The sequence below is a fragment of the Phallusia mammillata genome, chromosome 4 (genome assembly GCF_965637545.1).
Source record: "Phallusia mammillata chromosome 4, kaPhaMamm4.hap1.1, whole genome shotgun sequence".
NCBI classification, from domain to species: Eukaryota; Metazoa; Chordata; class Ascidiacea; order Phlebobranchia; family Ascidiidae; genus Phallusia; species Phallusia mammillata.
In genome coordinates, this window is record NC_137255.1 from 18,409,993 (window position 1) to 18,435,106 (window position 25,114).

Here is a 25,114-nt window from a genome sequence, read left to right on the forward strand (position 1 = left end):
ACCAAGCCAACTGGAGACACCATAATTGCGTCATAGTAGGGTCATATGGGTACAATTGCGAAGTTCTTTCACAACTGTTTTTCTGTCACGGGCCAATGATTTTTGCTTCACAGCTAAAACTATCTCACTAAAACTTGTCAACGGGTCGTTTGGCAGAAAAGGTCGTTGAATAGATCAAAATAATGACACCATCAGCAACGTCTCTGGTAAATAACAGGGTTTTGGGATACAGTGTGGCCCATATACGGCAAATTCGAGGAAACAGGTATCGAGCAGACTTGTAACGTAACGAAGACTTGCAATGATCCATAAAATGCCTTCTTACTAGCACAAGTGCTACGTGAGCGCTGAAGCAACCTTAAAACATTTCAAGTGTGCACTCTGCGACAAAGTAGGTGACAGTCACCTGTGCACTATAGTTATTAACTTACTAACAATGGCAATTAATATATGCCTGTACACAACACGATTCTTGTGTTGTTTTGTATTGTTTGCAATAGTGCAATCTCAGGAAGAAACCGGTAAGGCATATTTTATTGGGCTGGTTGTTTTAGATTAGACCATTTTGAGCAACTGTAACTTTGTTCAGATGAATGCGAGTATTTAAGCAATGTACGAGCTTGCCGACCAGTGGCTAAAGGGTGGATTGCTTTACCAAACAGACTAGGACACAAGAGTCAGGACGAAATTATTAAAAGCCCAGAGTATCGGTAGGTTTCATTGCATAGGCCGTTATGCTACTGACTTTATTTTAATGTATGTTGTTGAATGTTAAGTAGTTTTAAACATTTTAACACGTTGGTTGACCTGGTTTAATACGGTATATATAGTATTCTAATTACTACACAAACATTGCAATAATTTAAACTTTTATCAAATGCCAATTAATGTAACACTGAAAAACAAGAAGTTTCGTTTTTTATTGATTTTATCTTATTTCTGCCTGTTTTTCCAATGAAACTAAAAACCTAGGCCTACTCTCGGGCAGATTTTTAGAAAATGCTTCAATCGCACTGGAACTTAGCCGTGTTGACTCGGGTTCCACTTGGCACGTCAAATCCGCTGCAAATCGTCAACAATGTGAAATTCAGGTAATATAACTTTCATGTCGTAAAAAAACAAACCATCATTTATTTGTGGGCTGGCAGATTTATCAACTTGCGTGCTCCATAATTGCTCCCCGGTGCTACTATGTCGACAAGATTCGTGCAGGTTCCAAACCGCCATGTCGCAATGTGTGTGAAGACGTTCAGGACAGGTAATTATAAGCAAGTGAGCATGGGTTTTAACGGGTATTATTCAAAGTATGTAACACTCATTCGGAAAAATCGCTAATAGTGGATAAATTGTGAGTAAGATACTGATGATGCATGTTAGGCAAGAAAAATACATATACCTGTAAAAAACGGTGGATGACTTTGGGCTTATCAAAGTTTTTAGTCTGATATTATACGTTGCTGTCTCCATCACTCAAACTGACTTTGTGGTGACGGGTGATTATACCATATACTACGCACAGTTTATGGGAGTTCAGAATCGTCTTACAAATGTAAGATTTTCCTGTTCTTTTCGGCAAAATTTTTTAGCAGACTGTAATACACTTCTATAATTTTGCAACATGTAGGCTAAATTACAAATTAGAAAAAGCAGCACATTTTTGACAGATGTGAGAACCTGCTTGTAGCTGAAGGTTTGCAGTGGCCTGACTTTCTTCGTTGCAACCGTTTCCAAAATTCTCACCAGTCAAGTATTTGTCGTCAAACTAAAGACATACTTGGTAAGTTTCTGTAATTTGTAACGTGTTTCTCCAACCTACAAAACCCCCGACCTTCTCTATTTCTATGTGTAGCACCAATATCGCGATCAAGCAGATGGAGACCGATCTCAGTTAGACGTCCAAAGAGGCACAAATACCGTGTACTGCGTCCGATTCGTTTTATACACCACTCGCGAGAGAACATGATTCGGGTAAGAATATGGAGTTCAAGCAATGTTCGTAGCGTAGCGTTTGCTTTGTAGTATTTTTTGCTTTTGTTTTATAGATTCTAAAGAATATAGCCCTTGCCTGTCCGGACGTAGCCCGTCTCTACTCGGTGGGCAAATCTGTACAGAAGCGATCTCTTATGGTGATAAAGTTTTCTGACAACCCCGGAAAGCATGAACGTTCCGAACCGGAGATGAAGTGGATTGGAGCAATACATGGAAATGAAGTGAGTTCTCTGAAAATCATTTTGCACAATGCTAGTCGTAACTATACAGAAAACATTTTACGGATAACAGTATTGAAAATTAGCAAAGACAAGCAAGTCACATTCCTACAATAGCTTAAAACTGTTGGGTTCATTGCCGCGGCACAATAAAAAAGGTTAAATTCGATTCTTTTTGCCAATAGGTCTTTAACTTGTTTATTGTTGTTTGACACAACATGCACAACAGAAAAGCGAATGGGTTTGTTGTATACAAACTAAAATATCAAGTTATCAGAGTTTGCAGATTATCAAAACTTCTTGACAACATCACAAAAGTCGTGAAAATAATTAAAAATCTTCTTGTACATAATAAATGATTGTCGTGGGATAATTAACTTGGCACATATTTGAATAAAAAACTGAAGTAAAAGTTTTGTATACATTTATCCCAGAGCCTTAGTTTGCTTTGCTTCAGTTTAAGCCTGCAGTTTCGAAAAAAATCGTCGTTAGCGCCCATAACATCCTTTCTGTTTCCACTGAAGGTGGTGGGCAGGGAAATGCTCATCATTTTTGCTCATCTCCTCTGTCGCGAATGGCGGAACAACAACAAAAGGATCCGAAGTATGTTGGAAACGACCCGAATACACATTATGCCGTGCATGAATCCTGACGGATATCACAAGGCGGCCCATCAGGTTAAAACGTATGCTTCCGGCGTCTTATATGCAAATTATTGCAACCTTATGTTTTCCATTTCGCAGGCTCCAAATCGCCGAGATTGGCTCACAGGGCGATACTCCGCTCGAGGCTACGACCTCAATCGAAACTTTCCCGATTTGACATCATTGATGTATGTGCATGAGAGGTTTGGTGGATCTAATCACCACCTTGATATACCGGCCTCTTACTGGCGGGAAAAATCAGAGGTTAAATAGCTTTACAATCATCATCAAAAATATATGCCTCTTTTAGAAAAAAAGGAAGTCAAAACTTCCCAACGGGTGTTTAGAATGCTAAGTAATTACAACAGTTTCATTGAACCGGTGTATCTATAACAATACTCTGAACATGGAAAAGGTCATTTACCCATGGAATCAAATGGACATTCCCTGAGAGTAAATATAAGAGTAGTTTATGTATAAATGTAAACAAATCACAGTACGCCAGGCCCATTGAAGGCGCTATACCGAATCAGCCGGTCACCAAGCATTCACCACCATATGACAAGGCGTAGGCTAGAAAAATCTAGCCTGCGGTGGGATTCGAACCCACGATAGGAGTCTTTCCGGGACTCGCGCTCTACCAACTGAGCTACACAGGCTCAGTGGAGAATCCGCCGAAAGTCGAATCACAAACACCGTTGCCTGCCTCGTATGCTTATGTTCATCTTAACTAAATGTAAACAATGCAGTATATAAATGTATACGGATAGGTCTTGATTCTAGAGAATTGGATCTTTAATATATGAACTCGCTAAACACTTGGAGCCTAACGTTGTGGCATTGACAGGCAAGATTTCCCGAAATTTACGCGGTCATAAAGTGGATAAAGCGATATCCTTTTGTCCTTTCCTCGCAATTGCATGGAGGGGAGTTGGTTGCAAATTATCCGTACGATGTGAGGCGTCCACGACGCGGAAGACAAGGCTCTCCTTATGCACAGTGTCCTGACGACCAGGTTTTTCGAGGCCTGGCTTCCACATACGCCCAGGTGAATTTCTAAATAACTGCAAACTCAATTCGAATCTTGCATGGGAAAGAATCGTATTTAAATAAGACAACATTATGAAAAATAGCATTAGTGAGACTTCAGGGAACTGATCGTGTGTCGATCACACAATCGTTGTTTTAAAAAATCACTGTAACTTTGCGTGGAAGTAATTGACGAAGCAACAATGCTTAGCCTACTTTGTGAATTGTTATGACAAAAAAATACACATTTAATCAGTAATCGTCTACATATGATGCCTACTATTTGCGGGAAAGATCCTGTAACAAACACTAAATGTAACTTGGCGTGATGTTTTTCGTTAATTTTTTAATGTTCAGAATCACGGCACAATGGCCAATCCAGATTTGAACGATTGTGGTTCGGATTTCGGCGAGCAGGGAGGGATAACAAATGGGGCCGATTGGTATACTTTGCACGGAGGTAAGCTGGCAACACTTGCCTTATGTGCGGTTATAACGTACAATGATGTCGTTTGCTTAGGAATGCAAGACTTTAATTACCTGCATACAAACTGCTTTGAGACGACCATGGAAATTAGTTGCGACAAGTTTTCACCTTCTGGCGTGCTTTCCCTGGAGTGGCAAAACAATAAACAGTCATTGCTTCTATATACCGAAGCGGTCGGTGAAAATAGTACATACATACCGTTTTATAAATGTTCCGAATAACATCTTAGCGGAAAACATGTTGATCACCCATATCTTTCTTTGCAGGTGCACTGGGGTGTTAAAGGACTGGTTGTGAATCAAAGTGGTGATGCCGTTTCCGACGCTGTTGTTCATGTTGCGGGAATTGATCACGACATTACCACATGTATGTATATGCAAGATTTACTTCCAGTGAAACCTCATCAATTCATTTACCTCGCGTCGTGGTTTTTAAACTGTTAGGTTTACAAAGGTCGAGTCATTACCAAGAGGCCTATGATCGGATGTATAGACCCTAACACGAGTGACACTAACCAATAAAAGCTCGCAAAGACACGTTCGAGTTTAATCACTCTCAAGTGTACAAAATAACTATACCTTTATGTTATGTTAGCCAATGTCCTTCGTAATCCACCATTTTTCCCAGTAGGCACTTAATGCACTTAAACGACCACAAACAAATATTTGGTCACTGTGGAATTGTTTCTTGTACAAATAAGTTAACTTTTTATGTGACAAGTCTGTTGTACTATAACGACTTCCTTTTCTGAAAACCGTAAGTCACTTATACTTTGTAATTGAAAGCGTTTTGTCTTTTCTGTAGCTGAACTTGGAGAATATTGGAGATTGTTGATGCCGGGAACTTACCAGATTTCTGTTTCCCGAAAGGGATTTTTAGATGCCTCAAGGGAAATTGAGATTGCATCAAATAACTCGGTTAGTTTTACAGCTGGCGTTTGTTGTTATTTATTCTCTAAAACATGTCAGACATTTGTTTATTGTTTTTCAGACATTGATTGCAAACTTCGTCTTACAAAATTTATAAACAAGGAGAGGGATTCTACCTGTTTTGTATTTTTCGATTGTTTTTGTTCGGTATTGCGCGGGTGCTACAGTTATATTGCAACGTTAAAATAAAAAATCATCTGTAAACACTGTCTTGCTAAAAACGTGTGTTTTGTTTATGAGAAATATACAATTTGACCCACTCCGGACGTCTGGTAACCCCAATAGTTGCAGCTCATGTTTTTATGGGTCCCATAAAAAAAATTTGTCCGTATTTTTTTTTCTTTTTTTCTGTCTAACGCTGGTTTGTTAAACGCATTTGGTCAAGAAAGAGTGCTTCAAATTTGGACAGATGTTAGTTATTAATCTAAATTTGATCCTCCTGAAGTTTAACCCCGAATTACCCAGCGGTTCACCCACAGGCCCCCAAAATGCAAAATTTTTAAAACATGGTTTGTTATATGCGTTTGGTCAAGAAAGAGTGCTTCAAATTTGTTTAAATTTTGTCAGATGTTAGTTATTAACCAAAATTTGATCCTCCTGAAGTTTGACCCTGAATGACCCAGGGGTTCACCCACAGGCCCCCGAAACGTAAAATTTTTAACGCTGGTTTGGTAAAGAAAAAGTGCTTCAAATTTATTCAAATTTGGACATATGTTAGTTATTAATCCAAACTTGATTCTCCAGAAGTTTGACCCCGAATTACCCAGCGGTTCACCCACAGGCTCCCGAAACGTAAATGTGTCTAACGCTCGTTTGGTCAAGAAAGACACTGTAGGCAGAAGTCCCAAGAGAGTAACTCACTGGTTTACGATAGCAGGAGGGCTCAGCTTGACGTCGGACAGACGTTTTACGAGACGTCGTTTTGGTGAACAGAAATCAGCTGTTTTGCACAGCAATGCTATTTCGTTTTATTAAGTTGTCACTCACATTTTCAGTTTTGGAAAAGGTTTCACACCTATGACGTGATTTAAACCTAATAAGCGTGCTTCGGTTTCGTATATGTCAAGCAAAACTTGTTAATCAAAATAAAGTTAAAAAATAAAAAAAATAATAAACTTGACATTTTTGCAAGATAAATGTTTTTTTTAAATGCTCGTTGTCAGGTCGGCCGCCGCATGACCATGGGTTACTTAAGGTCAACTAGTAGGTATTACTAACACAGTTCAGAACTTTCTCTCGTCATAACGTAGCGTTTTTTTTTTGCAATAAATTTAGGAATCAACACTCAAGGCATGTATAAATTAGGTTAAACGGTGTTGTTGAACAGTACGGCGTGCTATTGAAAACGGTGTCAGTAGGTCAAACAGTCGTTTGGCGTGTGCACCCTGAGAGGTTACTACAGGTCAATGGTTTTGCGAAACAAAGTTAAATGAAAAACAATTTGTTATGTGTACACTTGTAGCAAATTGCTTTTTAATTTAAAGTGTCTGTAACACAACTGTTACAGCTTTCTAGAAAAAATGTGTTTTGAAACCTGACCTTGGACGACAATATCTGGGTCAAAGCAAGAGATTAAATTAAAGTATTTGTTTCGTTCTTTTTTAATGTTTTTGTAATTATATGACAATAATAGTGCAAAAAGAATACGAACAAAAAAAATTTATTGTTGGGTTAATGCTTTCTAAAAATTAAGTCACCGCAACATTTGTTTACCGTAAATCCGCACAAACACGCGTGTGGGGACCCATTAGTTTTTGTTTACAAAAACAATCATATGTGTAGATCAAATGATGTGTATAGTAAATTGATAAATATCGTATAGAATATATAAAATGGAAGTATATCAGAAAGCCACCCATCTAGTTTTTTTTTTACTTTTTGCGCTGCTTAAAACCTTGACCAACACTTAAGTTATTGTAGCTGTAACGCAGCCCCCTTAGAAAAGTGGCCAGCTTCTTCGGACAGCGTAACAGGTCACCTCTGCAATCTCCGTAATTACTGCAACGTACGTAACCAGAACACCGACAGACACCATCAAATGAAATGCTTTAATCGGCGAATACAATCAATCTCAGTCACGTAGCAATGCAGTTTTTTAACTGTAAGAAATGGCCCACAGAGGTAACTCGGTGAGTGGCAAAGCTGAAATAACATATCACACATGACTAAGGCATTATGACGTCACAGAACATACGATTCACTCACCAGCAATATGTACTTGCAGTCAACACGACTGTGCAGTTTACAGGCGATCGGATGTCACAACTGTAATATTTACATTCAAAGTTAGATTAAATTCGAACACTTTAAGTTAGAAACATATGCAAGAAAGCTTACCACGACAGCAATGCACAGAATCACAAGATCGCCAATCGAATTTCAGTTAAATACAATCCAATTAATCTTTACAGTTTGCCACTATATTTCACAGCTGCAATAATGTATAGACTAGGTTAGCTTACACAACTACGACAGCATTACACATAAACTCCAATCGCTAACCAATCGACACGGGTAGAAACAGACAAACCCTGACACACAAACTTGGAAATGATATCAACCACGCTACAGTTCGCGCATGCGCAGGAGTGACGCAACAATCAAACGTTTGTTGTGCAATGCGCAATGAAGCGTATAACATGAGGTTCCATAAATAACTTACAAGAGCGCAGAGAAATTCTTACCAGGGTTGCCAGGTGGCCTAAAAATCGGACAAAAAACGATAAATTGGCCTAATTTCACATGCTGTGTCCGACGCCTAAAAATCATTAGGACATTTAGTTTTTTGTCCTAATATGTCCGAATTTTGCTGATTGAATAACTTTTTGTCTCCTTCCTATTTTTTGAAGGTTGCAAACCCTTTTTTACGACAAAACGTGGATTAAAAGTGCAACTTGCTTTGGTACCTTGTTTATGACATTAAATACATAATTGTCTGCCAGTGAATGTTTGGCCATTGTTGTGGTTATCTAAGGTGACATGAAGCAACAAGTTGACGAAGCATTTTTTAAACGGTGCGAAACCAATGATAAACACTACAGCAACGTGTTGCAATTGCCAACTACATATTATTTCAAACATATCGTTTTTTTCCAACATGGGAAGTTTGTTGGGCTTCAAGTTTGGATTTCAGTTCTAGTGGTTGCACCTATAAGTGACGTCATATTTTACGTCAGTCACTTTGCATTTGTGTAAAACTCGGCGTAAACGCACAAAAATGGCAGTTGGCACCTCGATATTGATACCTTGTTAGCAATTTTACGCTCTCGTTTTTTTTGTCCTAAAATGTCCGATTTTCAGACAAATACTGTCCGAATCCAGCCGACAGTACCTGGTAACCCTGATTCTTACAGTAGCCAATCCTAACTTTGATCATCAGCGCAGAGAAATATACTTCATCCTCATTTTCTCACTAGCCTTATCCAAAAGGGTAGAGCTACTAACACCATACGTTTCTCCTGATCCAAAAGTGCTTAATTTTCGATAGGTGGCGTAAAGAGCTGAATTATTTATTTAGCGGCTATAAATGGGTTGGGCTGGGAAATATTTACATAAAATTTTTACATTAGTAACTAATTTTTTGGGTTAGTTTTATTGAATTTTAAGTGCTAATACCTTACCCCAACCCTAATAGCCCTAACCGTTAGCATTTTTTGAGATATACCGTTTTAAATGAAAAAAGTGCTCTTTGCGCCACCTGTCGAAAATTAAGCACTTTTGGATCAGGAGAAACGTATGGTGTTAGTAGCTCTAACATCCAAAAGAGCATGCGCATATTTCGTTTTCTCACCAAAACTTTGACTAAAAGGTAAAAAAATCCTTTCAAGCAGTGCATGATTTTGCAAACGAAATGATCCACATGCAATTTAATTTTCACGTACTTTAGTTGGCACCTTTTATTTACTCTATTAGTTTGACGGAGTACAAAAAAGCATAAAAATCTCGTAAGGCTAAAACGTAGTTTTTTGTTTTTGCTCGGTGTTGCCGACGTGCTATCTACAAAAGTAAGGCAGTATGAAGTAAGTCCAATAAATTTTCGGCTATGTTTGTACATGAAGTAGTGTATTTGACAAATAAAACAAACAAAGTTGTAGATAGCTTTTTAAAGACAAACAAACTGATAATTTTTAAGAATGTATACTGAATTTTAATGGGTTGTTGCACAAGAACAAAATACCACGTATAATGCATATGCCAGCAACATAGGAAATTTAGTATTTGGGTATAGCCATTTCAACTTTATAATTAATTCAGGCATCGAAACCAGGGTACTGTAAAGTGTATAGAAACACATCAGTAGAAGTGAAAATTAAGCAGAGAAATTTCATGTTTAGGTTTTTGAAATATGTCCATTTGCAAGTATCATTTTTACTTTTTTTAAGCTACCGGAATTCTCGTATGAACCTGCCCCATCGGTACTTTCGCCTACACTACGCAAATCATGCCAACAGAGGTAGACGTCCACGATCACACTCTCCAAGTCAACACCACTACCACAGGTCTCTTTCACCCCCACATCACAAACAAACCCATCGGTCTCGTTCTCCAATTAAGCAACATTATTATGATCAAAGGCCCCAGGCAGATCCTTTAAGGTGAAAAAACAAATGTTGTTGCATCCTCAATAAAGAAGTATTGTTTTGCTTGCCTCCACATGTGCTTGTGTAAATGTAAACTGATTAAATACAACTTTCTTTTTACAGAAATAGTCGATTCAATAATGGCGAAAAATATGAAATGCCGTTTAGAAAAGGAAATAGACATTCTTCATTTGAAAGAGATATTAAGCAGTCACCATTTGTTCAAGGTACTTAAATCATCATCTTTTAATAATTTGGGAAAACATATAATGGATTTAAAATTTTAGATGGTGTTTTGACACAAAAATGGAATTCTCGAAAACCAAAGGATAGAGGAAAAGAATCATCTGACAAGACAATAACTGATGCAGGTATTATTGACTGGTTCATTTGTCAAACATTGTTTTCAGTTCTGCGGTTTTAGCTTGAATAAATACTCTTTATCTTGTGAACAAAATATTACCTGTGATTATTATGGGTCCCCTTAAAAAAAAACACATTGATTTTACTCAAAATGTTTGTTTTTTTTTTCTTTATTTTTCTTCTCCCCAAAGTTTGTCCGACTCGTTTTTCCATCAAATCCTTGATGGATTTGGATGACATTTACACAGATGGTAGATGTAGTTATGTAGATGTGCATCCCACTTTGTTTTTGTTGATAACCCCAGTATTTACCCCGCTAGCCCCCTAAAATGGTTTTCCCCCCGAAGTTTGTCTGACTCGTTTTGCCATCAAATGCTTGATGGATGTGGCTGAAACTTATACAGATGGTAGATATAGTTATGTAGATGTGCATCCCACTTTGTTTGTCCGGATAACCCTAGTATTTACCCCGCTAGCCCCCTAAAGGGGTGAGTTTGTAAACAATGTCAGAATTGGCTAAAATTTGGATAGCTTGTAAAGTATGCCAATTATCGTTATTGCGCCATTGCAGTTTGGGGGTTGTTAACAGCCCTTTGACGTCAGAAACATTAACGGTTGTTGCTCAAAACACCTCTAGTGGTTGAAAGTTTAAACGTTGGCAGATTGGACTGAAATTTTGCAGTACTATTGATTGAGTCATTGTGGTTTCCTACTTTTAAGTTTGTGTGTGTTGAACCTCCATTAGTTATCCTACTAGCCCCCTAAAATGAGTTTTTTAATTTAAATAGTTTTTACTCCATATAGCATATTTAAATATGCACAGTATCAATCACTGTGTTTGTCTTCACAATACCAAACTTACTCATTGTTATCTATTGAAATGCGTTATCTACAACTTTGCATGTGTGGGGACCCATGAGTTTTTGCTTGCAGAAACAACCAAGGTTATAAAAAACGATGGCTAATATGGGACCCAATACAAAATAAGCATAGAAAATATATTTATGTTTTAAAATAGATCATAGTGTATGTGCAAGGGCAATATGTGCTAAGCCACCCTTATAGTTTTTTCAAATTTTTCATTTCAGTGTCTGAATAAAAAAACCTTAATATTCATACAAGCCTTTTTTTCCAAAATCTGTTACAAGGGCTAGACATGGCCATAGATTATAGCAACAACATGCAATTTCAGGTGAGCATATCAAGCAATGTGTCCAGGAGGCTAAAGAATTGTTCCACTCTGATTGTCAAACTATCTCTGAAGTGGTTCAACTGCTAATTAAGTGAGTTAAACGTTATGCGATACATGCCTTGTTAAAGTTCATTGGTGTGACATTTTAGTGAAGACAGTGAGCTTGAGGAAAGACTTGTTGGAGCCATGACCAAGTGTTTAAGAAAAATCATGAATTCTCATATGCAACATTTAAAATTGGCAAAGGAATTGCATACAACAGTACAGAAATAACTAAAATTAGAATACCTTTTTGAACATTTTATCTTTTAAGATTTATTGAATTTTGTTATCATGTCATTGTTGCAAATCCTGTTATCTGTACTGTGATAATACCTGTGGCTGTATGTTGGTTTTCTATGCAAAGATAAGCACAAAATGTGTATACATCATAAAAGATAGCAGAACATTTACATTGGACATATAAATGTATATTGTACTTACAAGTTGTGTGTGTTTGAACTGTATGTTTGAATTATGTTGCCAATAATATTTTGCACTAATCTTCAAACCAGTCAAAGTTCGTTTTTTGTGTGTTTAATGCTTTAATAGTGTTCTGAGTGTCATAAACAACAACTACTCTTATTTACAAAACTCCTCCTTTGCAAATTTACAACAAATGATAATGTATACGGTACTAAGTATTTCTGTTTTTGATCGCACAACGAGCATTGTAATTTAAAAGTAATTTACGGTGCTCTTAAAAGATATTCTAAAGTACGTCACATGCTTGTATAAAATGACGGGTATTATATTGTCACAAAATATTATATACATGCGTGTGATGTCAAATAAAAAACAAAGCGAGTAGTTCATTGTCATGTGCGTGTGACGTCAAAAAATACTTGATCTCTAGTCTAAATCATGCGGCACACTAGTGTGCGATTTGCAAGTGTGCCACGAAATATTTCCTATTTTTAAGTCCAAAGATTCCCTATTTCCCTGGTGTTTCATAACTTTATGACGAAAAACTGGTGTGCATAACAAAGTTTCAAATCTTATATTTTTGTCATTAGTAATGAAAAGCATCCTTACCGACCACAATAAAGCTGAAAATTGACATTTTTAAACAACTTTCGTTATGTTTACCTGCAAATGGTGCCGCGGAAGATGATTTTATTTCTTTATTGCCCCGCATGCAAAAAAATGAGAACCACTGCTCTAAATGCACCCGTTTACTGTCGCCAGTGAAAGGCGTTTAGTCGTGGTAGTAGCACAATGTGTTTTAAAGCTAATGCATGTAACATATGCATCCGGGTTCGTGGGAATTCCGAACAAAAGATTGAAACAACAAACCACTCTTAATGAATGCGGTTACACCGAAATTTTATTAATAAAAAAGTGTTGCGACGTTTAAAATGCGGTGCACCATTCCCGTTGAATTACGGTTGCGCATTACTGAAACACAAAAAGACGTGAAACGGGGTCATTGTTCGTTGATGAAATCCACTGAAAGGTTGTCAGAGAAATCCGTCTCGGGTAAAGACTTTAGCTCTAGTGGTGGTATTCCGCCATAAATGTCCACTGCACAGGCCTGTAACAAACGACGGAATTATAGGCGTCATGTTGCCGAAAGATCGTAAAATCTAAGATACTGTGGCTTCGAGCTTGCCTCAGGCCGCAAAGTTTTTAATAAAGTGAACTATGTAGCATTAAGTGAACTATGTAACATTTTTTAGTTTATTGTCTTGTTTTAGTGGTTTAAATTTCCGAAAACTACGCGGTGATGGTCCCGTACCTGCCATCACCCACTCAGAGCGCATGCTTTTTAAGTCCGCAATCCACAAACAGGTTTATGATTCACATATGAACTTTTCATATATAGCTGACTAACTTCACGCGTAGATAAAGGTGCTGTGATCTTGGTTATTTTAATAAATTGAAGTGTTTGATATTTTCTCCTATGTCTATAGGCTAGTTTTGACTTACCCTTAATACAGAGCATATGTCTGACATCCCAACACATTCGACGTTGATTTGCTCGAGGACCACCGACAAAACAGACTGATCGAGTAAAGAAATGGGTTCAAGGCTAACCGCCGCTTCCTTCAAGGATCTTTTCATGTGATTATGTGGCGTTTCAAGCTGATAAAAACAGGTACTGCGTATTGGTAAACTGTTAACTGAGAGATGAAATAATTTTTGTTTCCATTTTTTTGGTGTGATCTTAAATTTTTCTTTAAAATTGGTATCACACAAATCACAGGCAAAATCCGTTATACCAGTGCGGGCTACAAATTCAAATTTTGACCTCTTTACTTACGAACAATCCTCGAAACAAAACAACAAACCGGCCCACAGGCCAGAGTATGGTATCGTGCATTTACCTGTTTCGTGGCGCATTGTTTAAGTTCTGTAGGAATCAGATAATCGTCGAGCTCCGAAGATACTGCGCTTTCCGACCATGTTGTCTCCCCGTTTTGGCTCACCTGAGGCCTCATGCCAGGTTTACATGCTTGGGCCAAAAGCACTGATGACCGCTTGTAACGACAGACGTGACACGCTGTAAAAGTAAAACATATGACTATAAATATTGTTTGTTTTTATTTTGATAAACACTGATCAAGTCAGTCCACAGTATATGTGTTTAAAAAGTTTCTATTTTTAAATTTTAAATGAGATAAAGAAATACTTTGATGGTATTTGAAAAAATATTTACCACGTCATATCAACATGTTATTTTTTATGCCTTTATAATTACCGAATATTGTAATATGAAATAATTGAAAGAGTTTTACGGTAAATTTAATTCGCTCCTTTTTTTGAAATATCTCAAGAACATTTTATGATTCTTTAACCTTAAACTTCCATTTTTTTTATTCAAAACACATATTTAAAAGTACCACGACAAAACCGTACACTTACCTAACGTGTTTGAACTAAACACCAAAACTCCAATTACTAACAACAGTTTCATGTTTTTGTTTTTGTTTTGTAAAATCGCTGTTCTACTAAATGCTATCTGTTATCACTGAGGGCGTTGTTGTCGACAAACCTCCTTATATAATCCATTCGGAAGGTTTGTTAAGGCCTTAATATGACTAACTCTGTTTAAAATCGTAGGTCACATAAGACTTTACTACTGCCTGCAGCGACGCTCGTCACGATGCCATTGTCACGTGACGAGCGGTAAAAATCCCTTACACAATAAATGCGTCATTTTAGTTGCTGGTTGTGGCTTGTTTTTTTATGTAACAAATGTCAGTGTGAGGACGAAAACAGTTTGTCAGCACGAGTGACGAAGGGAGTGTTTTTTGCGCACGGTGCATTGTCGTGGGTTAAACGTTCGGAAAGCGACTCACCAAGGAAACAAAAGTTTGCGAATTGGGTCGTCAGTTTCTCAACCGAAAGAGATTTTTCCACTTGTGCACTCCATAAGACAACCGTTACGCTTGAAATTTTACCGCTTGATCAATATGTGTATGACTCATTTCAGGATACAATGTAAGAAACCGAAAAATGTGAGACAATTTTTTTACAACTTTGTGTTTGCGATATCGTGCCTTGACTTGGCATATAAAAACCAAGTAGGTAATAAAACAATTAATTTACTATTAGTGACTTTTTAACAAGAATATCAAACAAAGAAGAACAAAAACACACAATGCCATTAAACGGTCCTAAACAGGTGACCCCAGTAATTATGATGGAGATAAAACTGTAAACGGCGTTTAATTGCTCGTGGTAAATACATTCAATGCACTTGGTGTAGTTTCATTTATTGGCGCTGACGCTTATGCATCGGGTTCACGCCAGGACGTTAGGTTTTAAAAGGTCACAATGGGATCAGTCGACACAGAAACGAAAAAAAGTCGTGCCAGGCCAGAACGGATGTGCGCGATCTTTCACCGCGTTTGCGTATTTCCACTGTTTACGAACACTTAGCGCGTGTTGCATCATATCAAAGCAGAAACTAAATCATGAAATATGTATGTAAAAGAGCAGGTCGGTCGCGGTATAGTTTACAGGTATTTCGCACTTGGTCTAGCCGCTTTTGTCTGATTAATTTCAAGTGGCGTTGACACTTACATTAAATCCTGCGTGCAACAAATAACACCTTTAGCCTACGCTAACCTGGTGTAAAGTTGTGCCCTGTAGCGTTTCAAACGACAACATTTCTGAAGTGTATTCGGTACGTGTATTGATTTCAAGAAAAATTAGCAGGTTGTTATTTTTTCGGTGGTTTCCAAACTTTGTTGCAACTTTGTATCTGACCACGATACATTCATTCGTTTCGTTCGTCATGACCTTATCTCATGTAAAATGTGTAATCCCCCTACGGAAGTTTGTCATCTCGGTAATGTGAGCAAACAGATTTTCATGTCACGAGTCGATTTCACTCCAACTAGAAACGTGCATGGAACGCAAATCGCTTTCGTTGCTTTGTATGGATGTTTGGTCTTTACTCAGGTGATATTTTGTCAAGTTACTGACGATGAGTTTACTTTGCGTATTGAAACAAACGTAACGACTAACTCATAGCAAAACAGTTGCTGAACAGGGCATAAAGGCAAACCTTGACAAAAGTTGAGATCAGGGGGAAATACATATGTAGGTAAATCAATCACCACACGGTTATTGATCATTGCCGCGTGTATTAAAACGTGTATTAAACGGTTAAAATTTTTGGTAATGTGCAGTAAAATGAGAGTATTGCGATAGGCATAATTGTTATCCTGAAGCGCATCTTAATCCCAAGAAAACTATTCGCCCGTATTGCTGACAATCGTTGCACCTTTACGACGCCGGTTGAGTGACAGGCATTGCTTGCATGTTTTATCTAATCGCCGATCGCTTGCTCGTATATAAGTCCAAGCGACGACGCATTCAGCCTCCAGCGAGATACTTTCTCAAGAAGTCAAGTCAACAGTTTTTTAACAGACTAATAGCGCTTAATCGTGAAATATTTCAGGTTATTTCAGGTTAGTTGTTGTGGTCAACTTATCAAGTGTACCCACACAAAGTCTGAGTAAAAAGTAGAAAACTCTAATTTTCCGGTCTATTCACAGTGAGTCACATGCGTAGTTAAACGGTCTGGTTAGCATTCGACAGACCAGTCTCAGCTAAATCGCAAGTACTATCAAGCGCCGGTGCGTTTTGAGTGATTAGGCACCCGAAGTGGCAAACTGATGTTGTGATTACTCGGGACACGAACGGAGAAAAGGCTTCTGCATGAATTCCTTGACGTCAGTTTGCAGTTAGAAACAGGAGTAGTCTAATTTAAACTCAGAACTAAAACAATTTTGTTTCGCGAAACAATGTGTACTTTACGGATCACGTGCATAAAGAGTAAGGGAAACCGCATAACATTTACATGATGAACTGAACACAAGTCTGTTAGTGGCATGCTTTTGTGGAGAATTGTCGCTAGAGGCAGTCACTCGGGCATGTGAGAAGAAGTACTTCATCGCTATTTATTAGTTGGCGCAAAAAATGAATGGCGATAGTCAAGCGGTGATTGTCCGCTAATAGCCTGCGACATTTACGTGGGCCGCTAAGCTGTGTTCAGTATGATACTGCAGTTGTTTACTTTCGAGTTAGCCAGCTAGCTTTGCTTTGTTGACATATGATATGCGGTCGATTTGTCGCATTAGATATAACGCTTATAACTGTATTCACTAGCTGCTGTTAGGGTAGCAAAAGTGGTTATGGATTGTATAAGAAGAAAAGATTCAGAGACCACAGATACAACAAGCCCACGTGGCAGCGAGTCGAGTATTGCTGTTATTACCAAAAAAGACGAAAATAAAGCAGCAGGATGCAGCAGCGGATATTACCGGACATATCGGCAACGCTGGGCCGTTTTGGGCAGTCTCATGGTGCTCATATTTTCTAACTCCATGGCGCGTCTTGCATTCGGCCCAGTGGCTTACACAAGTGCAACCTTTTACGAAACCAAGGTGAGTTGCCTTCGTTTGGCATACATATGAACAGGACCGAAACAAATGCATATATTAACTCTGCAGGTGAACACTATTAATTGGTTTGCTATCGTGTATATGGTGGTCGGCATCCCTGTCGGCTTGGTAGTGACGTGGGTAATTAATAGGATCGGACTTCGTTTGTCGTTGCTCATTGCTGCTTGGCTTAACTGCATTGGAGCGATTCTACGATTGTGCAGCGCCGTTGACGGTGTTGACCATACCTGGAGGCTAGTTTTGGTCTTTGCAGGTAACACATTCTTCATGGCAAATTACTAACAACACTGGTGTCTCGATTTTATGTTCTGAAGTTGTGTTTAACTGTGCACGTAGAATTAAATCTGATTGTACAATTTCCTAAACGTATAGGAGCATCAACAAATTCAGTCGACTTGAAATTTGTTTTATCGGTTTGGATATAGGCTATTGGTTTGGATAAAAGTCGTTCCGATGCTAGAGCTCATAGCCGTACAATTTGTTTTGCCCGCAGTAAAACTCCATGTGTTTTCGCACTGCATGGTAATGTTTTGCTTGCGTCAGCTATATTTGCTTATAACTGTGAGTGTGTGCTAGATTCGAACCGGGCACAAAGTTCGGCCCAGTTCGCACTGTAGCTGTGACGGTTTTCGCCTGTTCGCGTTTTGTCGTATTGTTGACGTAACGCGCATTTTGTTACACAGGTCATGTGATGTCGGCCGTCGCCCAGCCAGTCTTCATGTTTACTCCCACCAAAGTTGCGGCGGTTTGGTTTGCCGATGACCAACGCGCTCTGGCCAACACATTGGCGACTTCGAGCAACCCGCTTGGAATCTTAGCGGCCAATGTCTTTTCGCCACTTCTTGTTAAAAGCCCTAGCGACATTTTTACGATGCTTATTGTCTACGTCTGTCCGGCCGGTAGGTTGTAAACAAAATTGCATCTTGTGATAGGCATGTTGCCAATTACGACAGCATACTTCGTCCGGTAGTCGTAAAAATGTCAGAACAAATGGGTTTGTCACAAATAAAGGCCATGTAGTATATTACTGCTCTGACACATTACCACGTTTATTTCCGCGCCCTAAGTTTGGAATATTAAGCATTCTTTACTCCACCGACGTAACCTCTCTTTAGCATACCCTGGCCTAAATGATCAGTGTACTCTTTCCACAGCTCTGGGGGCAGTTCTTACTACTTTCTTTGTCCGATCAAATGTCCCGCCCCACCCACCCTCGGCAAGCGCCAACTCTAACTCAGAGCCCTTTTGGATCGGCATAAAGAAGCTTGCGCGCAACCGGTAAGCCGCAAAGATCAACAAGCAAAGGACAATCTCCCCTTGAAATTGCTATAAATTCACTTATCAGGCGGTGTGCGTGTGTGCAGCTATAAGCCTGCGGATAAACTGCCCACAGTTATGCAAAATTGCAGACCGAATATAACAGCCCCTGTGGCTTATTCTAAGCCGCAAGTGGCCGTTAAGCCGCAAATAGCAAGATAGACGACACTCAAATATGCGGTCATTCAAAGCTGACCTCGATCCAATTTCAAACGATTTTTGGTAATTGATCAAAACCGCTCAATATTTCCACAAATGCAATGGCCAGTAGAGCTTGTGGTTCTGTCGAAACATTTGTGGAACAATTCACAATAGAGGTTATTTTTCAAATTTGCTCGTTTTGTACCGTTACGTCAGAGATTTTTACCTTTGGCTACAAATTTTGTTCATTCCTGCTTTAATGTAACAAATGTTTGAAAAACAAACACATGAAAATCAAGGTTTTGTTTTAAAACATTTGAGGCGAGTGTCAATTGTAACACATTTGAAAGCAAACAATAACTTTTAAATGAATGAAACCTGTTAAATAATGCCCCATACCTCGAGACGTACTGCAAAAAGATCACACTCATGTGTTTTTCGAATATCCAGCGCAGCAGAAACTGGTAAACATATAAGCTTAGTGTTTGTTCGAGAACAACTTTGGTAAAACTGATTTGAATACAAGACACATTGTGAGTATCATTGGGTAAGTCCATGGACTTACACACCCGGTTTTGAGTTTCGTTTTAGAACAAACAACTGCGCCAAACTATATACCCGACAATCAGCTGTTGGCCCGTTATTAATAAAAATTATAACAACAGCAGTCTTTTAAACAACAACAACAACTTTAAACTGGTTGTAGAAGCTATTTGTTGCTGATGCGGATTAATTGTGTCCGTTTTTCGACAGACGCAACTGAATTTCGATTTTGTTGCAATGCGCAAGCGTATAGTCCAGTGGTTCTTAACCTTTTTGGTGTGGTTTCCCACTAAAGTAAATCACCAAGTTCAGATTTCCCCCTCAACAAAAAATTTTTACTTGGTTGGGACCTTAAAGGTATACTGCAATCTTATTTAGTTTGAATAGTTATTTCGTGAGAAAGTAAAATCGTGTGGAATTTTGAAAAATCCCGTGTGCTTGCGTTAGTCATTTATTGCATCACAATAAACAGATCAAATGGATTTATTTGCGAACAATAACAGGGTCATTGATACTTTTAGTAATTTCTGTGACGTAACAAACGATTTTTGGATTTTTATGCGCCTTGTTAAACTAGGTGATCTTAATCTTACATGTTGTTGCGGAAAATATTGTATTAAATTAATTTTCAACGGTTAATTTCAACCCACGGGCCCGAGTTTGGTGACTTCTGACTCACATAATTTCCCTCTAAAAACATTAAATTTCCCACTAGTGGGAAATTTCCCACCGGTTAAGAACCACTGGTATAGTCGATCCATAGACCAGCTTTCTCTTAAAAAAAGTCTATTTGCAACAATTTTGTTTTAGATACTACTGGATATTGTTTTTGAGCATCGGTGGCGGCGTTGGCATCTACACAGCGATTACTGTCTTTCTTGAGCAAATGCTCTGTCCCTGGGGCTATCCGGATTTCTTCTCGGGTGTCGTCTGTGGGACGTGCCTAGTCGTCGGTGGGGTTTTCGGAGCCGTGATTGCGGGCCTGGTCGCTGATCGGACTAAACATTTTTCGTCCATCGCAAAAGTGTGCTACACCGGCTGCGCCCTTGGACTGCTGGTTTTCTCCCTAATGCATGTAAGCCCTAGAACTGATATTTAGTAACTTAATTGGCCGTAATCCTTTTTATACGATACTATTGTGCGTTGATAAAATTGATGCGGTTAGCATGTGTGCTTTCACGTGTTGCATTTCACCTTTATAAATGTTACTTTTCAGAACCGTTCAAATCAGCACGCGCTGATAGCTGTCGGGTGCGGTTTGATCGGATTTTTTGGTCTACCGCTTTTGCCGCTAGGCAACGAGTTGATTGTCGAGAGCACTTACCCCGTGGAACACGCCACAAGCACCGGTTTGGTGTTCCTTAGCGGTCAACTGCAGGGCATGATTCTCATACTGATTCTACAGGACATTGCAATTCCGCTGACAGACGAGCAGATGGAACATGCCAGGTAGGTGTTACTTGACATACCATGTTAATTGTCCACACTCAGGGCCAAAACACCAACGTAAAAACGTTTTCTCGTGAGAAAAGTTACTTTGGGATTTTTATGCATTGTTGGGCAGGTGCCACCACCTAAAATTTATCATTTCTCAATTTCTCTAGATGCTTGGTTAATCCCGACGACCACGGTTCTAGAACCATACGGAATTTGACGACTTCATGCTTCGTGTTGCTTGGTTACACTGGCTTCGTCTGTCTGTGTTTTGTGATATTTTTCAGAAACACATATCGGCGTTTAAACATGGAACGCCGGAGTCAGCGGAAGAGGTAAGCGACTAAACTTGACGGCAATCGAGATTTAACGAAACTGTTTGTGTTGCAAACGGCGCTCCGAGATTTAAGTTTCCTTCTGAACACTTACACGCACATGGTCATGGTAATTCTCAAACTAGCGGTGTCGTATTAAGTGTCGTCCTTATATATTTTTTGTCTTGCTCGTATTGTACATAATAATTTACTGGAACTGTTTTGAGTATTTGTCGCATGTTTAAGTTTGTGATCATTTTTCAGGAGCACAATTTCCGCTGAAGATGCGGAAGGTCCCAAAAGCGATACACCGCAAAGTTCCGACAGCGAATCGACCTCCCATTCTTATCAGCACATTGTCGCACAAAACAACACGATTACGCGGAAAGCCCCACATGAAACGTTAGAACCAAAAACATAGTAAAGAATGTTGAGACCCCCTTCCTACTTCAAGTCTGCCATCAACTTATTGAAAAGAGTTTAGCGCAAGTCACAACAAGCACTGTACCGTCAGTTCCAGCGCTGTGAGCACAAGGTTGAAGATCGTGGAAGCCAGAGTTTCTAATTGCATGGGACTGTTTGTGGTGGAAGCGTGCAGCTGGGAAGCATTTCTCCGGTTGTTCATTGTGATGGCTACTGAAACGGAAAATCGTGACAGTCCCACGGTGTTGCGTTTCTTATAACGAAAGTTTCAGGTCGCGTTTTTCACAAATACACGTGTAAGACCCGTGCATGTAAGTGCTTATTGCGTGTCCTGTTCCTTGCCTTCAAAGTACCCTTACTCTGAAAAACAAAAAGGGAGAAATTAACTTTGGACCTATAGGCTACTGACATTGAATGATTATGTCATTTTTAATCTAAAATGATTCAAGACATTAAAATGAAACTTGACACTTTGGCAAAGCATAAAAGCAATTCAATTTAAGGTGAAAATTGGATCCTTTATAATGATCCCCCTATTGTAGCAAATGTCAACAGTCGATTTTAACAAGTTTAATCACAATTAGTTTCAAGGAAACAGCTTAACCTTTGATAGTTGCACAGAGATACGATTTTTTATTCACATCAAAACGTGCGTGGAAACGGTTTGCAAAAAATATCGATAACCCGCAAAATGTTTAACGTGAAAAACAGGTCTGGGTGCCCGGGGGCAACTTAAACACTCAGGGCGGTCTTACTGACCGAGAAAAGACCGTGTATTTGTCTGGATTCGCAATGATATTTAAGGTGAACAATTTTGTTTGACGCTGCAACAACTTTGACGCTGCCAAAAGAGTGCAAGGTCATCGAATATCAGCTGATTTTATGTACATTTTGACGTGGTACAAAAAAAGTAGTGTTGAAATACCTAAAACATATGACACATTCTCCCAAAATAGGGCCTATTGCTATCATCAAACTACGTTGACACCACAATTTGGTTATGTATGGTGGCTTTACTTTTCTAGGCTTTTCATAACTATAAATTTACACAAAGTTTGTTTTTATGTTTGTGTCCAAAACGGTAGGTGTTAACAGTCTTTAAAAGTTATTACCTTATTTTTCGTCATAAAAAATAAAACGCTTGGTTTAAACTCGTTTTGAAACATTTGCTGCTCCACTGGACGCCGCTGTGAGCAACGCAGCTAAACTGGTCGGGTTTTGTTATATGTAAGAATTTCTCTGCGCTCTTATTAGTTGTTTGTGGCAGGGGTCGGCAACCTTTTTTGCACTGCGGACCGCTTTTGAAATGAAAATTTTACCGCGGACCGGTCATAAAAAAACTACAAATATTAAGCAATAAAAACGCTTAAATTAGTTTATCATCCCCGAAATACATGGGCAAAATGTTCATAGCATTTAACCTGAAAAATTATACGGCCCGGTAACGAACTCCTCGCGGACCGGTACCGGGCCGCGGACCGGCGGTTGCCGACCACTGGTTTATGGGACCTCATGTTATACGCTTCATTGCGCATTGCACAACAAACGTTTGATTGTTGCGTCACTCCTGCGCATGCGCGAACTGTAGCGTGGTTGGTAGAGCTACTAACACCATAACGAGAATCCGACCTTCGCTTTCACAAGGGGGCGTAAAGAGCTGAATTTTTATTTAGCGGCTATAAATGGGTTGGGTTGGGAAATAATTACATACAATTTTTGCATTAGTAACTAATCTTTTGGGTTAGTTTTATTGAATTTTAAGTGCTAATACCTTACCCAGACCCTAATAGCCCTAACCGTGAACATTTTTGGAGATACAAATAATCAAATTTGGGTGTGTGATTCTCGTTATGGTGTTAGTTAGTAGCTCTACCAGCGTGGTTGATATCATTTCCAACAGGGGCGGCTCGTGCGAGGGGGCTGCGGAGCTGCAGCACCCCCAGTATTTTTACTTGACATTCCTATTCCAAGTTGTTATACCAAACAATCTTTACATATAGTTTTTATGTTTGATCAGTGTATACTAAGAATAACTTTTATGGCATTAATCGGCATTTTATTAAAATAAAATTAACAAAAATTTTGTATTATTTAAAAATTAAAATAATAATAATAATAATAATAATAAGTTATCTATGGCGGAGCTGCAGCTCCAGTTTCGTGACGTTTCATGACGTTTTCAGTTGTGCGCATGCGCACTTGAAAAAGCTACATGCCGGGCGAAATAGGCGAGAGGGGGCTGTGGCTCGCGCAGCCCCTCCCGTGACGTAGCGCTAGTTGTGTTGTCTGCTTCGCGTCAGTGAGCTCCAAAGCCAAACCCGTGTACTGTGTTTTTAAGTTCGACAGTGAGTGCAGTTAAATAATTATTTTGCTATCATTAAATTTATTGTTTGACTGTTAGTCGTGACTTTTTAAGATGACTGTAAGTGGGTTTCAGTTTTTACAGTTATCATTGAATTGAATAAGTGTATCTCACACCTTGAAAAAGAAAAAAGGTCATCTAACACCTTTTAAAGTCACAATTAACCTTTATAATAAATAACTGAATTAAAAAGATTTATGAAAGTATGGGACAAAAAATCTGCTACTCAAATGTCATGCAGGAATAAGCAACAACAAGAAATACTCAGTTTTAGTTCCTAATGCTACCAAAAAAAATTAAATTTGTGACTGTGAAGTTAAATGCCTCACTGAAATTCAGGCAATATCAAATGCAGAACAAACAACTGCAAGCAACAGGAATTTTGAAATGAAGACAAAAAAAGAGTGAAGACAATTTAAAGTGTGGATTTCTTAACACACCATGTGGACAGTATTTGCAACCAAGTGCAATCATGTGTATTGATATAATGGACATGTACTGTTTGTCTAATCTAAACAGTAGCTGCTAAATTGCTTCACAGGAAGTGTTTCTTAAGAATGAACATTCTACAGACAAGATAGTAGTGACACCAAGCACGTCCTATTGTTGACAAAGAAAAGCTAGTTACTCAAATGAAAATGTTTCTGTAGATCTGATGTTCATGATTACTTTGAAAATAATTAATCTAGAGATGATGTTTTGACAAGTTAAATTACTAGGATGAAAAATCCTTTTTGCTGTTTTCATAATTCCTTCAAAGGCAAAACAGTTCTTTTTAACACTGAAAAAGATGCCAATTTTTCTGGGGAACACCAATATTTCCAAAAGACTTGCACTTGCAGTGCTAGTACTAAATAGAAAAACAGTTTCTTAGTTATCATTTGGGATTAAGGAAGAAGCTATCAATTATCATGCCCAAACTATAACTTCATGATTCATTTTGGTTGGAAAAAGGAAGCACAAGATTTAATAATATGGTTTAAATTTAAGTGAGAGTGTTGTAAATTTTAAAGCTTGAAGGCGTTTTGCACTTAAAAAAGAAATTATAAGCTATTTGCCAGCAAGCAGCAATTATAGCAGTTAAGAAACTAAAATACAATTAATAGTCTGTACACAAAAATTCAAGAAAGATGTTTAAATGAACAAGTTCTGAAACCAATGTAATGTGGTTGTTAAATTTGTTAGTTATGAT

General features: G+C 38.6%; 4 protein-coding genes, 1 long non-coding RNA gene and 1 other non-coding gene across 10 annotated transcripts; 3 read left to right on the forward strand and 3 right to left on the reverse strand.

The window, feature by feature from the left end:
- The first annotated feature begins 75 nt into the window (after window positions 1-75).
- Window positions 76-5,414, forward strand: LOC145222668 (carboxypeptidase N catalytic chain-like). Of its 5 annotated transcripts, XM_080088846.1 has the most exons (15): window positions 76-521; window positions 590-710; window positions 989-1,091; window positions 1,149-1,258; window positions 1,665-1,777; window positions 1,850-1,968; window positions 2,043-2,210; window positions 2,732-2,884; window positions 2,951-3,115; window positions 3,699-3,899; window positions 4,238-4,340; window positions 4,401-4,540; window positions 4,634-4,733; window positions 5,172-5,284; window positions 5,358-5,414. In XM_080088846.1, the coding sequence occupies exons 1-15, from the start codon at window positions 437-439 to the stop codon at window positions 5,391-5,393; spliced, it is 1,830 nt and encodes a 609-aa protein (XP_079944972.1). In that variant the 5' UTR covers window positions 76-436; the 3' UTR covers window positions 5,394-5,414. The 5 variants fall into 5 exon arrangements, with proteins under 5 accessions (XP_079944972.1, XP_079944969.1, XP_079944971.1 ...); XM_080088843.1 differs by having other exon boundaries at window positions 2,732-3,115; XM_080088845.1 differs by having other exon boundaries at window positions 4,238-4,540.
- LOC145222672 (uncharacterized) lies at window positions 2,372-8,715 on the reverse strand. Its single transcript, XR_013859371.1, has 4 exons — window positions 7,634-8,715; window positions 7,502-7,561; window positions 4,566-7,438; window positions 2,372-4,492 (listed from the first exon to the last, which is right to left on the reverse strand). It is a non-coding gene; the product is annotated as an uncharacterized LOC145222672 (long non-coding RNA).
- Window positions 3,437-3,510, reverse strand: Trnas-gga (transfer RNA serine (anticodon GGA)). The gene has a single exon. It is a non-coding gene; the product is annotated as a tRNA-Ser (tRNA).
- A 488-nt stretch (window positions 8,716-9,203) lies between the features above and the next one.
- On the forward strand, window positions 9,204-12,280 carry LOC145222670 (uncharacterized). Its single transcript, XM_080088849.1, has 6 exons — window positions 9,204-9,315; window positions 9,679-9,891; window positions 10,000-10,103; window positions 10,164-10,247; window positions 11,432-11,522; window positions 11,581-12,280. The coding sequence occupies exons 1-6, from the start codon at window positions 9,311-9,313 to the stop codon at window positions 11,702-11,704; spliced, it is 621 nt and encodes a 206-aa protein (XP_079944975.1). The 5' UTR covers window positions 9,204-9,310; the 3' UTR covers window positions 11,705-12,280.
- A 499-nt stretch (window positions 12,281-12,779) lies between these two features.
- LOC145222671 (uncharacterized) lies at window positions 12,780-16,015 on the reverse strand. Its single transcript, XM_080088850.1, has 4 exons — window positions 14,336-16,015; window positions 13,798-13,973; window positions 13,400-13,555; window positions 12,780-13,004 (listed from the first exon to the last, which is right to left on the reverse strand). Exons 1-4 carry the CDS (start codon window positions 14,385-14,387, stop codon window positions 12,897-12,899), a joined length of 492 nt encoding a protein of 163 aa, XP_079944976.1. The 5' UTR covers window positions 14,388-16,015; the 3' UTR covers window positions 12,780-12,896.
- A 1,033-nt stretch (window positions 16,016-17,048) lies between these two features.
- Window positions 17,049-21,868, forward strand: LOC145222669 (solute carrier family 49 member A3-like). Its single transcript, XM_080088848.1, has 8 exons — window positions 17,049-17,370; window positions 17,437-17,641; window positions 18,072-18,287; window positions 18,543-18,666; window positions 20,200-20,464; window positions 20,606-20,838; window positions 20,994-21,158; window positions 21,402-21,868. The coding sequence occupies exons 1-8, from the start codon at window positions 17,119-17,121 to the stop codon at window positions 21,556-21,558; spliced, it is 1,617 nt and encodes a 538-aa protein (XP_079944974.1). The 5' UTR covers window positions 17,049-17,118; the 3' UTR covers window positions 21,559-21,868.
- Window positions 21,869-25,114: the final 3,246 nt, after the last annotated feature.

Coding starts and splice junctions, on each gene's coding strand:
- LOC145222668 (XM_080088842.1), top strand. CDS start 437: ATGGCAATTAATATATGCCTGTACACAACACGATTCTTGTGTTGTTTT. Junction 522..589: donor GCAATCTCAGGAAGAAACCG/GTAAGGCATATT, acceptor AACTTTGTTCAG/ATGAATGCGAGTATTTAAGC. Junction 1,778..1,849: donor TCAAACTAAAGACATACTTG/GTAAGTTTCTGT, acceptor TTCTATGTGTAG/CACCAATATCGCGATCAAGC.
- LOC145222670 (XM_080088849.1), top strand. Junction 9,892..9,999: donor CCCCAGGCAGATCCTTTAAG/GTGAAAAAACAA, acceptor TTCTTTTTACAG/AAATAGTCGATTCAATAATG. Junction 11,523..11,580: donor GTGGTTCAACTGCTAATTAA/GTGAGTTAAACG, acceptor GTGACATTTTAG/TGAAGACAGTGAGCTTGAGG.
- LOC145222671 (XM_080088850.1), bottom strand. CDS start 14,387: ATGAAACTGTTGTTAGTAATTGGAGTTTTGGTGTTTAGTTCAAACACG. Junction 13,974..14,335: donor GTTTAGTTCAAACACGTTAG/GTAAGTGTACGG, acceptor TTACTTTTACAG/CGTGTCACGTCTGTCGTTAC. Junction 13,005..13,399: donor ACATATGCTCTGTATTAAGG/GTAAGTCAAAAC, acceptor CGTTTGTTACAG/GCCTGTGCAGTGGACATTTA.
- LOC145222669 (XM_080088848.1), top strand. CDS start 17,119: ATGGATTGTATAAGAAGAAAAGATTCAGAGACCACAGATACAACAAGC. Junction 18,288..18,542: donor TGTCTACGTCTGTCCGGCCG/GTAGGTTGTAAA, acceptor CTCTTTCCACAG/CTCTGGGGGCAGTTCTTACT. Junction 21,159..21,401: donor CGCCGGAGTCAGCGGAAGAG/GTAAGCGACTAA, acceptor ATCATTTTTCAG/GAGCACAATTTCCGCTGAAG.